Source organism: Pteropus medius, unplaced genomic scaffold (assembly GCF_902729225.1).
Source record: "Pteropus medius unplaced genomic scaffold, Ma_sr-lr_union100, whole genome shotgun sequence".
NCBI lineage: Eukaryota > Metazoa > Chordata > Mammalia > Chiroptera > Pteropodidae > Pteropus > Pteropus medius.
The window spans coordinates 1,136,195-1,151,277 of record NW_024356249.1 but is presented as its reverse complement, the minus strand read 5'-3'; the positions used below and the strand labels follow the sequence as shown (position 1 = coordinate 1,151,277).

The 15,083-nt window shown below is 36.0% G+C and overlaps 1 protein-coding gene across 1 annotated transcript in view; it reads left to right on the top strand.

The window, feature by feature from the left end:
- Positions 1-31: 31 nt before the first annotated feature.
- LOC120601043 (probable inactive serine protease 58) overlaps positions 32-15,083 on the top strand; it is a 17,826-nt gene continuing 2,774 nt past the window's right edge. The window contains exons 1-3 of the mRNA XM_039860658.1: positions 32-77; positions 3,334-3,390; positions 11,763-11,904. Coding sequence (XP_039716592.1) covers positions 32-77; positions 3,334-3,390; positions 11,763-11,904 — 245 coding nt within the window. The remainder of the gene's footprint in view (positions 78-3,333; positions 3,391-11,762; positions 11,905-15,083) is intronic.

Below are 15,083 nucleotides of genomic sequence, written 5' to 3'. Positions count from 1 at the left end.
TTTCCCTGTGAGATGTAGAGGTCAGCGGAGTATGGAGTCTCAGCTCAGCCTCGTCCTCGAGAACACCTGTAGAATCAGTGGGTGTGGTTTGGCACGGGGGGCAAAAAATGGGATTGGAAGGCAGCTCTGGGCATAAAGCGGGGGGAGAGAGTTCCAAATAGACGAATGGAGGCCCTTTTGCCCCAGGGAAGGTGCGGAGGGTCCACTGGAGTCTTTCAGGGATGGAAAAGAAGCCTAATTCCTTAGACTTCTGGATCCAGGTCCCTCTATCTGCTCTCCCTAAAAGCCCAGCTGACTAAAAGTAGTTCAGCTGCCAGCGGGAAAGGGAGCCCTAAGGGCTTATGTTCCCCACAGTTTCTGAGGCCAGGGCTGTGAGGGCAGGATTTTCCACCTTAGCTCAGGAACACAGTATCCCCAAGTTTGCTCTGAAGCCCCTAAGAGTTGCTTATACTTCCCCTCAGCCCCTCCCATCTTTATTACACTAGCTTCATCTTTCCCTGTGATCACTGTTTCATCACTCAGCCATCATCACCAACAAGGTCTGGTTGTCCTGATCCACAGCTTTGATCCGAGGAAATGGAGAGATGAAAAGCATTCATACCAGTTATTTCGATAGCTGAGGAAGGGAGTACGTTCTAGATTAAATCAGATCCAGGATCTGCTGTATGTTGGTGACAATTCAGAAGGCAGAACCTTTCGGTGCTTTTGAATGAAAAGATTTCTCGGCCAATAATATCTTCAGTCATCCTGGGATAATTGGGAACACGCTCTAACAAGAAAAAGAGCAGTAACGCTAATAGCTAACATTCACTGAACACTTACTGGATCCCACGCGCTGATGTAAACTAAATTCTTTACGGACATCGTTAGTGGTGATTTTATATTAAGTTAGTTTGAGATGTAAACTTAATTAAACTTTGCATCACTCTAATCCTTAAATTTCTTAAGCTCATAATCTCATTCCAGTATTATGACAACCCTGGAAAGAGGAGACGGGGCTGGGCTGGTGTCATTTTTCTCCTGATCTGTAGGTGACAGAACTGAGACAGAATTTAAGTAATTTTCTCAAAATCACACATGATTGGGAAGACTAGAAGTAGAATCGAGGTCTTGTTGGACATACAGCTTTTCAACCCCATCCTCTAGGCTTCAGCTAATCAATATTCATGGATCTTGAAAAACTGTCACACGAAGTCCCTCAAGTGTGAAATGGGAAACAGGCATGCCACATGCTTTCCCGAACGTCACAGTGAACACAGAGGTACCTTGGGAAGTGGGACTGGTTATGAAAGATACTGAAGTTCAAAGACAGGATAGAGTTGTGGAAGGTTTTCTGCGGTGGGGGTGGGATTAGTTAACACAGGCGATAAATGGAGAGAGAGATACGCTTGACTCTGAGGTCGTTTTCCCCAGATCTTTTGAAAATATTATGGGCCAGGAAGGAAATATGAGGTCTGGTCTGGGAGTGTGAGAGCTAAGAGCAGAAAAGCAGGGTTGCTATCTGGGAAAGATCTCTACAGGCAACAGATTTTCTGGAGGAGGAGGGCACCTGCGTGTGAATTTCGAATTGGTATCTCTAGCCCAGGACTTCAGTCCCACATCGACAACGGCCTCTTAGAAACCATCGTTTGCATCCCCTCTAGGCCTCTGAAATTTAGCATGTCAAAATTACACTCTTCACTCCTCTGGCCTTTCAAATTCACTCTTCTGCCTGTTTTCCTTATTCTAGGAGATAACTCTACCTTCCACTTCTTTGATTTTTCTCTTTTTCTCACCGTTCAATCCCAAAGTCCACGCTAATTCCAACAGTCCCTATGATCCATCCATTACCTTTCCATTCTCACTGCTGTCATCCGAATCCAGGCCGTGATGGCGTCTCAGTTGTATGTACGAAGGCACGTGCCCACCTACCGTCGCTTAATTTGACATTCTCTTTTTGACTTAGGACTGTTTTTGTTTTTCTTTAAGATTCAGATAAGATGATGTTAGTCACCTTCTTCGAACTCTTCAGTAGTTCCCTACTGCCTAGAGAATGACCGCCCCCCCCGCCCCCACGAGCATGGTTTAGGGACCTCGCTTGACCCTCGCTTCGTCTTGTCTTTGTCCTCATCTCTTGTCATCTCCTCTGTGCCACCTCTCTCCCCCGTCCCCACTGTGCACACCAGGCCTACCAAACTACTTTTCAGTGTGAGCTTTCTTGTTTTGACACTAATCACTTTTTATAGTACTTTAGCCTTTGAATGCTCCTGTTAGTTTGCCCATCTCGTTTATTTTTATTTATTAATAAAAATTTGTTATTTGCTTCAGGATACAGATATCCGATATGGACATCGTTCTTAAGGCTTCTCTTTGAAAAAATAACTTTAGAATTCTATGGATGGATGGATGGCGTGTGCGTGTATAAGATAGTCAACATTTCCTTGTATGTTTGTAATTCGTTGCTATTACGTTCTTTATCTATTAGTGTTATTATAGATTCCATGTACATATGGAGACATACCTGTCCTCGGCCTCATTCCACAGAGCATACGAGATTTATAGGGACTCTTAAGTCTATCACTATTTCGTTCTGCCATCTAACCGATTTCTCATTTTAGTAATGTTCTTGTTCTGTTTTGCCACCGAAATGAGTTTGAAAAAGGCAGCTACAGAAAAAGTTGAGAGAGAGAGAGCAAGTGAGCAAGGCTGTGTCCCAGAGGGCAGCGTGGTAAGAACAGATTTAGAGATCTCACGGGAACGCTAGTGTTGGTAATGGCTGGGAATTTTTATGCCAGTGGTGTCTGTGGTTGTGAGATGTGAACCCATACGAGTGAAGCGGTTTTGAGGAGGGGTGGGCTGAGTGTGACATGCATAAAGGGGAGGGAAATCGGTGTCACACAGAGGGGTGGAGGCAGCTCTGCTTCAGCAGCGTAGCCCAGAAAGGAGGGGGCAATGGGACATGTAGAGGGAGGGGTGCTAGTCAGTGAGGAAGGAACTGGTGAAAAGAACTGAGAGGCTAGGGAAGGGAGCGTGGGATGAATTTTAACTCCGCGGAAGGGGCACTTGAACTCCTACTTTGGAATTCCTTTCCCTAGTTGAGGTGGAGGCTCAGATCCCTGGAACTCATCGTCCCACGGGGGAGACTTCCCTTAGACGGAAAAGGTTTCCATGTCTGCCATCCTTCTTCACGCTGAAGGATCCAGACGGGAAGGAGAGCCTCTAGACTAAAGACTTAGAGCATCCTCACCCAGCTCTCTCCCCTGCACCTCCTTCCACTGTTCAGAATCCCCACGCGGGGTGTAAGTTCTATCCCCGCTTTGTGCCTGTTGGTTTTCACTATATCCTTACCCTTAGAACAGAGTTCAGGCACCAACATGAAGTGTGAACTGTTAATCTTGCTGATGGTGACTGGTGAGTGACTGAAGGTGTCTTTGTCAAGTTGATTAGAATTCTGTAGAGGGGTGAGGCTGTGGAGCTCGTTGGAGAGAGAGAGAAGGTGGATTGGAAGTAGGTGATGTGCTTAGTCATTTTTGGTACAGGCTCGGCCATTTTGTAGTACCTGAATCTTTTTATTATGGGCTTAAAACCTCCTGAATGTGTGATAAATTTCTTTGGCTGAAACATGGAGGTATGCCAGAAGGGAGGATGGAGATGGGATCCTGGAAGGAGACAAGGAGTTTATAAAAGACATAAAAAGCAAAAGAAGTAGGTATTTAGCTGTAATGTTCAAAAGGAAAAAGTAGATTTTGTTCTTTTGGATTTAAAACATAGTGTGTAATAATAATCACCACCGCCACCACCACCATAAAGGCATATACTTATATAGAACTTGTATAACGGATGCTGTCCCGTTTTCTACATTAACTCAAGGTGCCTTTGAGACATCACATGGAGATGTCCACTTGAATATAAGGGTCTGGAGCTCAAGACAGGAGTCAGAGTTAGGAGACGGATTTTGGAATTTTGAGAATATTGAAAGAATTTGAGTTTTTAGGAATAATTGGAAAAGATTTCTTGGGAAGAGTTTAGGGGAAAGAATTATGTAAAAGACATATAACTATGAAGAGTTCTAACTGTACTTCTTTGTTTAAAATTTTTATTTTGAAATAATTACACATTTATGGGAAGTTGCAAAAAATGTGTGAGTCCCAGGTACCCATCACCCAGTTTCTACCATGGTAACTATAATACAATATCAGACCATGAAACCGCCATTGGTACCATCCGCAGTCTGTTCAGGTGTCTCTGTTTTTAGTGAGGTGTGGTGTGTGTGTGTGTGTGTGTGTGTGTGCATGAGTTGTATTTAACTCTATTCAGTTTTATCACATATACAGATTTCTTCCACCACCACTTTCAAGACACAGGACAGTTCCACCACCACAGTATCCCTCGTGTGGCCATTTAGAGACATACTATTTCATTTTCCCTCCCTGCTCCTAACCCATGGTAACTACTACTAATCTGTTCTCCATTTCTATAATTTTATTGTCTCAAAAATGTTATGCAAATGGAATTGTGCAGCATATAATTATAATTACATTTTATGATTGACTTTTTTCACTCAGCATAATTCCCTTGAGATATGTACCAGTTGTGTATATATTGTTAGTTCCTTTTTATTATGACTATCATTCCATGGTATGGAGGTACACAATTTGTTTAACCGTTCAACTATTGAAGGACATCTATGAATAAAGATGCTACATTTTTGTGGTAATAAGTTCATTTGTCTGGGATACATGCCTGAAAATGCAATTATTGACTATATGGTAATTGTATGTTTAATTTCATACCGAACTGCCAAATTGTTTTCCAGATTGGCTGCACCATTTTACATTCCCACCAGCAATGTATGAGCTAGCTATTTTCTTCACATCTTTGCCACCATTTTTTTGTTTTAGCCATTCTGTTAAATGTATAGAACTATCTCATTGTAGTTTTAATGTTTGTTTCCCCAATGACTATTCTGTTGAATATCTTTTCACGTGCTTATTTACCATATGTATAGTCTCTTCAGTGAAGTCTCTGTTTTCATCTTTTGCTCATTTTCTAATTAGACTTTGCTTTTGGGGTTTGTTTTTTTTTTTTTTTGACTGTTGAGTTTGAGAGTAAGTAAGATAGTCTAGATACAAGCCCTTTGTCAGATGTGAGATTTACACATATTTTTCCAGTATGTAACTTGTCTTTAAAACTATCTTTTATAGAGCAAACATTTTAAATTTTGATGAGGTCTCATTGTTCAACTTTTATGGATTTTGGTTTTGGTGTCAAGTCGAAGAACTTTTTGTGTAACCCTAGGTCCTAAACATGTTCTCCTTTTCCCCCTATAAGTTTTATATTTATTACTTATTATTTAAGACTGTAATCCATTTTTAAGTTAATTATTGTATAAGGTGTGATGTTTGGGTGGAGGGTTTTATTTTTTTTGTCTATGGATGTCCAGTTACTCCAGCACCATTTATCGAAAGTCTGTACTTCATTGACTTGCTGTTGCCCTTTGTCAAAAATCAGTTGGACATACCTGTGTCTGTCTATGTCTAGATTTTCTGTTATGTTTCAACCGATCTACGTGTTTGCTCCTCTGCCAATATCACACTGTCTTTTTAAAAAATAATATTTTATTTTTCAATTACAGTTGACATACAACATTACATTTATTTCAGGTGTACAAAATAGTGATTAGACAGTTATATAATTTATGAGGTGATCACGCCAATAAATCTAGTACTCATCTGATACCATACATAGTTATCACAATATTTTTTATTATATTCCTTATGCTCTATTTTACATCCCCATGACTATTTTATAACTATAATTTGTACATATTAATCCCTTCCCCCTTTTCAACCATTCCCCCAACCTTCCTCCCATCTGGCAACCATCAAAATGTTCTCTGTGTCTGTGAGTTTTGTTTCTGTTTTGTTTATTTATTTTGTTCTTTAGATTCCACATATAAGTGAAATTATATGGCATTCATCTTTCTCTGTCTGACTTACTCCACTCAGCACAATACCCTCTGGGTCCACCATGCTGTTGCAGTAGCAAGATCTCATTCTTTTTTATGGCTGAGTAATATTCCATTGTATATATGCATCACCTTTTCTTTATTCATTCATCTATTAATGGACACCCAGGTTGCCTCCATATATTGGCTATTGTAAATAATGCTGCAATGGACATATGGATGCACATGTCTCATTAACATATGTGTCATTTTGGGGAGAATTAGCATCTTTACTATGTTGTGGTTTTCAGCTGATGAACACAGCATGTGTTCCTTTTATTTAGTTCTTTGATTTCTTTTATCAATGTTTTCTAATATTAGCATAAAATTCTGTACATATTTTGTTAACTATATACATAATTATTTAATTTTTTTCAGAGTAATTATAAGTAGTATTGCATTTTTAATTTTGGGTTCCATATATTCATTGTTAGTACATAGAAGTGTAATCGATGTTTGTGTGTTGATCTTGCTGAACTCATGTATTCTAGGAGTTTTTTGAGTTTTTTGTAGATTCCTCGGAATTTCCTATGTAGACAATCATGTCACCTACAAATGGGGATGCTTATATTTCTTCCTTGCCACTTTGTCTTTTACTTTTCTTCCTTGCCTTATTGCAGTGACTAGAATGTACAGTACTATTTTGAGTAAGAGTGTTGGGAGTAGACAGTGCCGTCTTATTTCAGATCTCAGTGGGTAAGCATTCAGGTTTTCACCATTGAATATGATGGTAGCTGTAGGGTTTTGTAGATGCTTTTATTTTATTTTTTTTTAAATCAAATTGAGACGATTAATCTCTTTTTTAACTTGCTGAGAGTTTATATTGGAGTGGATGTTAAATTTGTCAACTGCTTCCTATCCCTTGCATTAATTGACATAATAAATTTTCCCCTTTAACCTGTTGACGTAGTGGATTACCTCGATTGATTTTCAAATGTTACATGCCTGCAATAAGCCCCACTTAGTCATAGTGTACACTCTTTTTTTATATGTTGCTGGATTTAATTTCCTAATATTTATGGAAGATTTTTATGTTTTCTTGATGATAGGTGTGAGATGAGATCTCACTTTGGTTTTGATTTGTATTTCCCTGATGATTAGTGTTATTGAGTATCTTTTCATATGCTTGTCGTCCTTTTGGATGTCTTCTTTGGAAAGATATTTATTTAATTCTTCTGCACATTTTTAAATTAGGTTGTTTGGTTTTTTTGTTGGATTGTATGAGTTCTTTGTATATTTTGGGTATTTACCCCCTATGTCTGCAAATATTTTTCTCCCATTCTGTAGGTTACATTTTCATTTTGTGGATTGTTTCTTTTGCTGTGTAGGAGCTTTTTAGTTTGATGTATCTCCACGTGCTGATTTTTGCTTTTGTTCTTTGTGCTGTTGGTGTCATATTCAAAAAATTATTGCCAAGACCTATGTCAGGGAGCTTTCCCTATGTTTTCTTGTAGGAGTTTTGTAGTATTTCATTCATAATAGCATCAGAAACAATAAAATACTTAAGAACAAATTTAACCAAGGAAGTGAAAGATCTGTACAATGAAAACTACAAGGCTTTGATGAAAGAAATGGAAGAAGACACAAACTAATTGAAAGATATATCCGTGTTGGTGAATTTGAAAAGATCAATATTGTTAAAATGTTTATACTACCCAAAGCCGTCTATAGATTCAGTGCAATCCCTATCAAAATTCCAATGGAATTTTTCAAAGAAATAGGAAAAAATTTGTAAAATTTATGTGGAATGACAAAAGATTCCAAACAGCCAATGCAATCCTGAGAAAGAAGAAGCTGGAGGCATCATACTTTCTGATTTCAAATTATACTACAAAATTGTAGTAATTAAAACAGTATGTTACTGGCATTAAAATAAACATATAGACCAATGGAACAGAATAGAGAGCTAGAAATAAACCCTTGCATATATGGTCAACTAATATTTAACAAGAGAACTAAGACCACTCAATGGTGAAAGGATAGTCTTTTCAACAAATGGTGTTGGAAAAATGTGTTAACCACAAGCAGAAACATGAAATTGGGCCCCCTATCTTAAACCACTCACAGAAGTTAACTCAAAATGGATTAGATTTAAACATAAGACCTGAAACTATGAAAGTGCTAGAAGAAAACGTAGAGGAGAAGTTCCTAATTGATTTTCAAATGTTGAACTAGTTTTGCATACCTAGGATAAATCCTAATTGGTCTCGGTGTATAATTTTGTTATACATTGTTAGATTAGATTTGCTAATATTTTGTTGATGATTTTTGCATCCATTTTCATGAGAGACACTGGTTTGTAGTTTTTTTCTTGCAATGTCTTTGTTTTTGGTATTAGAGTAATGTTGGCATCATGGAATGAGTTCTGCTTCTATTCTCTGAAAGAGATTGTAGAGAATTGGTATAATTTCTATCTTACATGTTTTGGTGGAATTTACCAGTCAATTCATCTGGGCCTATTGCTCTCTATTTTAGAAGGTTATTATTGATTCAATGCCTTTAATATACATTGGCCTGTTTAGGTTGTCTGTTCTTGAGTTTTAGCAGATTGCGTTTTTCATGGAATTGATCCATTTCATCTCAGTTACAGTGTTTGTGGGCAGAGTTGTTCATAGTATTCCTTTATTGTCCTTTTAATGTCTGTGGGATCTGTAGTGATTTCTTCTCTTTCACTTCTGATATTAGTAATTTGTGTACTCTTTCTTTCTTGGTTATCCTGACCAGAGGCTTATTGATTTTACTGATCTTTTCAAAGAACCAGCTTTTGGCCTCATTGATTTTTCTCTGTTTCCTATTTCAATTTCTTTGATTTGTGCTCTAATTATTATATCTTTTCACCAGCTTATTTTATTCTTTTTCTAGTTTCCTAAGGAAGAAACTTTGGTTATTGATTTTGGATCTTTCTCTTCTAATATATACATCCAATGCTAAAAGTTTCTCTCTAAACGCTATTTTCATTACATCCACAAATTTTGGTAAATTGCGTCTTCATTTTCATTTAGTTCAAAATATTTTTAAGTTTCATTTGAGATTTATTCTTTGACCATGTATTATTTGTAAATGTGGTGTTTGGTCTTTATATATTTGGGATTTTTCAGCTATCTTTATGTTATCGATCTCTATTGTAATTTCACTGTGACCTGAGAGCAGTCATTGCATGATTCCTATTTTTTTTAAAATTTGTTGTGCATTGTATGGCCCGCAATGTGTTCTGTCTTAGTGAATATTCGATGTGAGCTTGAGAAAAATGTATATTGCTATTTTTGCATAAAGTAGTCTATAATTGTCAATTATATCTAGTTGATCGTAGGTGCTGTTGAGTTAAACTCTGTCCTGGCTGATTTTTCTGCCTGCTGGAACTGTCCATTTCTGATAGAAAGGTGTTGAAGTCTCCAACTATAATAATGGATTTATGTATTTCTTTTTGCAATTCTATCAGTTTTTGCCTCACATAGTTTGATGCTCTGTCATTAGTCACATGTACATTAAGGATTGTTATGTCTTTTTGGATAATTGAGTCCTTTATCATAATGTAATGTCCCTGTTAATCTCTGATAACTTTCCTTGCTTTGAAGTCTTCTCTGTCTGAAGTTAATATAGCTAACTAATCTTGCTTTTTTTTTAATTGTTAGTATGGTATATTTTACTTTTAATCTACATGTCTTTATATTTAAAGTGAATTTCTTATAAACAACATATAGTTGGTCTTTATATTTAAAGTGAATTTCTTATAAACAACATATAGTTGGGTCATATATTTTGATCCACTCTGACAAATCTGTCTTTTAATTGGTGCATTTAGACCATTGATGTTCAAAGTAATTATTGATATAGTTGGATTAGTATTTACCATACTCGTTACTGTTTTGTACTTGTTGCCCTCGTTCTATGTTCCCATTTTTATCTTTTTTGCCCTATGTGGTTTTAATTGAGCATTTTACATGATTCCATTTTTTTCTCCCTTTTTAGTATGTCAGTTATGCTTCCCTTTAAAAACTCTTTTTCATCCTAGATTTTGCAATATACATTTACAAGAAATCTTAGTCCACTTTCAGATAACACTATTCCAGTTCACAGGTTGTGCGCATACCATATAAAAACAAAATAATCCTAATTCTGCCTTCCTGTTCCTTATATCATTGCTGTCATTCATTTCAGTTATATATATGCATATATATATGTAATGCACAAGCATAGTTGAATGCATTGTTGCTATTATTATTTTGAGAAAACATATCAATTAAGAAAAAAAATGTTTTCTACCTTCACTTATTCCTTCTTTGATGCTCTTTTCTTTGTGTAGATCTGAGCTTGTCACCTATAGTATTTTCTTTCTCTTAAAGATCTTATTTTTAACATTTCTTGCAAGTCATATATACCGGTAACAAATTCCTCGGTTTTTGTTTGTCTGAGAAAGTCTTTATTTCTCCTTCTCTTTTGAAGATTAGTTTCACAGGGTACAGGATTCTGGGTTGGTGTCTTTTTTCTCTCCACACTTTAAATATTTTTCTTCACTCTCTCCTCGTTTGCATGGTTTCTGAGGAGAAGTTGGATATAATTCTTATCTTTGTTCCTCCATAGATAAGGTATTTTTTTCCTCTGGCTTCAATTTAGGATATTTCAAAAATTCTCTTTGGTTTTCTGTAGTTTGAAAATGATATGCTTAGATGTAGTTGTTTGTTTTTATGCATTTGTCTTGCTCGGCGTTCTCTGATTTTCTCGGATGCGTGGTTGGATATCTGCCATTGATTTGGAGGAATTCTTAGTCATTATTGTCTCAAATATTCTTCTGTTTCTTTCTTTCTTACCTTCTGGTGTTTCATCATGCATATGTTACATATTTTGTGGTTGTCCCATAGTCCTTGGATATTCTGTTTAAAATTGCATTGGTAAGAAATGATATTATTGAACACTTGTTATATGCCAAACATTTTTCCAATCAATTTACATATATTAACACATTTAAGTCTCACAATGACCCTTAGATAGAAGTTCAGTGAAGAGCTCAGTACAAATAAAGAAATTAAGGTATAGAGATTGCATAACTTGTTTAAGTTCATATTACCAGTAAGAATAGAGCCGGAATTTGAATCCAGGCACCTATTTCCAGAGAATAAGTACTGTACTGTATTTAAGTGCCCATCTGGACAATGTATCTCTCCCTGCATTCTCATGACAGAATTAAAGTTTTAATTTTAATTAATTAATTAGTTCATTAATTCATTTCTTTTGGAGTCATGATGGCGAGTTTCAAAGCATCCCTGTAATCAACCAGTAGGAAAAGTTAGGGAGCTGTAGGGAAGGCTGCATTGCTGTGACTTTGGATAGTCAGATAAGCCTTTGGGAGACAGAAAATGAACTAAGGTGTCAGCAGACAGGTGGAGGAGAAGCAGGGAGGTCATGTAGAGAAGTGACTTCCTGGGATTTAGAATCAGACTGAAATCCGAATCCTTGAGCCAACTACGTTCACTAGATGTATGGCCTGAAGGAAATTTCCTAATATTAAATCTTTAATCTGTAAAACAGCATAAAATTTATCCACCCACAGTTCTTTTGTTTTGAAATTAAACATTTTAAAAAAGTATATGAAGAACTTAGTACAGTGCTTTTATAGTATGGTTCTCTAGTGCTATAGAGTAGGAGCCGAGCGATTAGTAGGTGGTAAATATTGATATTGTCTGACAGTGGCATCTTGAAATCTCCAGAACCACTCCCAAGTTTCCTTTAATCAGCTGGTTAAAGGAAACCCCTTGATTCTCCTCTCTTTGTATTCCAGGTGTTGTTCCATTCGTTAGCGATGACATGGAAGACTTACATCATCTTTTCTACTTATTATACCTGAATTCTAGTTACGAGCCCTGCGTGGGGACTCTGATTGCCCCTCAGTGGGTGCTGACTGCGGCACACTGCTTCTTACCGTAAGTAACGGGGATCAGTCCACTCTTCCAAAGTTCCAAGACTGGGACTCGACACTCTTTGTAGGAATTCTAAAGAAACTGTGCTGATCAGGAAATCCTAGGGCTATGATGGTGAAGGGGAGCTCAGCTACTCAGGTAAAACTTGACTAAGGAAAGTTCCACATCCTTGTTTTTAACATACCCAGAAATGATATTCATTTTTTATTGCTGTATAATATTTCAGTGCAAGTGTCACACAATTTGTTCATTTTTTACAGACATTCGAGTTATTTCTAGTTTTCTACTATTTTGAACATATTTGTACCATGTACCTCGGAGAGTATTCTTGTGTATATATTTGCAATATTTATATGTGTTAGTGTATATACAGGTTGGTGTATATCTGCAAGTATACCTCGTAGTATATAACTCTAGGGTATATACAGTAGTCCCCACTTATCCATGGTTTTGCTTTCCACAGTTTCAGTTACTTGCAGTCACCCATGATCCAAAAATATCAAATGGAAAATTTCAGAAATAAACATTCATAAGTTTCAAATTGCACATCCATTCTGAGGAGCATGATACAATCTCACATCTTCACATTCTGTCCTGCATATCCACGCTGTATATACTCCGTGCCCATTAGTCACTTAGCCATCTGGGTTATCAGATCAACCATCACCGGTATCACAGTGCTTATGTTCAAGTAACCTTCATTTTACTAAATAATGGCCCCAAACCACAAGAGTAGCAATGCTGGCAATTTGGATATGCCAAAGAGGAGCCATAAAGTGCTTCCTTTAAATGAAAAGGTGAAAATCCTCAACTTAATAGGCATTTTATCATCTCATATCTTCACAAGAGGCAGGGTGACTATAGTCCAATAACAAATTTTGAGAGGGAGAGAGATACCTCATATTCACATAACTTTTATTATAGTATATTGTTATAATTGTTCTATTTTATTATTAGTTATTGTTGTTAATCTCTTAGTGTGCCTAATTTATCAATTAAACTTTACAATAGATTTGTAAATATAGGGAAAAACATGGCATATATAGGGTTTGGTATTATCCACGGTTTCAGTCATCCACTGAGAGGTCTTGGAACGTATCCCCCAGAGATAAGGAGACTGCTATAATTAGGCGTGGAATTACTGGATCCTAGAGGATGCACATGTTCACTTTTATACATCCTCCAGCGATTTATAAGTGTTCTTCCAATATTGGGTATTGTTCAACTTTTTTATTTTTTGACTGGTTGTCAAATATCTTATTTTGCACTTAATTTTATTATCTTTATTATTAGTGATGATTAGCATCTTATTTCCCCCTCTCCTTTCTCCTTCTCCTCCTTCTGCCAATAATGTTTCTTTTGGGAAATACTCTTTCATGTCTTGAACATTTTGTGTATTGAATGTTTAAAAAATTGCTTTTGTAGAACTTCTACAAATGCTCTAGATATTTCTCTTTTGCCAGTTATATATGTCAAAAATATCTTCTTCCAGTTTGTGGCTTGATCTTCTCTTTATGGTGCATTTTGATGAATAAGAGTCTTAACTTTGATATAATTCAGTTTAACACTTGAATTATCAATCTTTATTTGTGGTTATTGTGTATTGTGCCTAATTGACGCTATTCTTTATGACCTTAAGATCTGAAATATATATTTTAATTTACATCTATGGATTTTAAAGCTTTGATTTTCATATTTAAATATTTATATCATTTGGAATTGACTTTTGCAAATGATATGAAATAGGGATCCAGTTTCACTCTTTTAGCATAGTAAGAAGAATATCTAAGTATTGTTTATCTAATGGTTTCTTCTTTCCCCAGTGATCTGCAATATCACATCCGTCATCTATCAAAGTTTCATCTGTACATGGGTTTGTTTCTAGGTTCTCTATGCTGTTTCATTGTTTTATTTATTATGGACCAGTACCACAATAATAAAATTCTTAATAATGATGATTTTATCATAATTTGTGGTGTCCGATAGGGTAAGTCCGCCATTTTATTCTAAATCAGCAACACTTAGGTATCCTTTACATAAATTTAAAAATCAGCTTGTCAAGTTCTATTAAAAACTGTTGGTATTTATTTGGAATTGCTTTGCCTCTTTATACCAGTTGGAAACAATTGATATTTTCCCGATATTGATTATTCCCAGCCATGGATCTGCAATGTTGCTCAATTATTAAGTTTCTCTTTGACATATTTTAAGAGTTTTATATTATTTGCATACACATCTTGCACATATCTTATTAAATTTATTCCTAAAGTGCTTTATTTTTTTATTACATTTTAATTAATGTCCTTTCATAAAATTATATTTTCTGTTTATTGGTGATGGAAATGCAATTGGTACTCATAAATTGATCTTATAGCTTGCTGCTTTGCTATATTCTCTTGTTAGTTCTAATAGTTTATATATGCATATATATAAATGTTCCTGTGGGTTTTCTATCTAACATCTTTGGAATGGGCCATTATTATTGTTTACATTCTAAACAATTTTTAAAATTTCCATAAGATTAAATTTTTCATTTAATTCCATTAGATTTTTTATGGGGGGCAGTAAATTTCGGGGGTAACTTTCCCAATAAAAAATCTTTTGAGTTCTAATTTAATTGTGTTGTGGTCAGAGAATGTGATCTATATGGTACCAATTTTTTGAAAATAGTTGAGGCTTACTTTTTGAACCAGTATGGAGTCAATTTTTATAAATCTTCCTTGTATGTTTGGAAGAATGTGTACTATCTAATCTTAGGGTGGGAGGTTCTCTATGTGTTACATGTATCCAACTTTTTAATTGTGTAGTTCAAATCTCCTGTAGTCTTATTAATTTTTTTTTGCTCGATATCAATAGTTAAGAGAATTTTGTTGAGATATTCCTCTGTATTAGTAGAATGGTCACAATTGTCCCATAAGTTTATTAGTTTTTGTTTTTTAAAGAGATACTTTCAGGTTATTTTATTTGGTATCTGTAAGAGTAGAGCCCAAGCTATTACACTGCTTATCTCTTGGAGGCACCATTCACTGTATAGGCTAGGTGAATGATCCCTATTGAATTTATATAGTGCATAACCTACATGACCACCAGTGGTAGCTACGCATAAAAGATCAAACGGACACAGATGAGAGGAGAGGTTAAGTGGATTGTTCTAGAAGGAAAGCGTGAATGTGTGTGTGTGT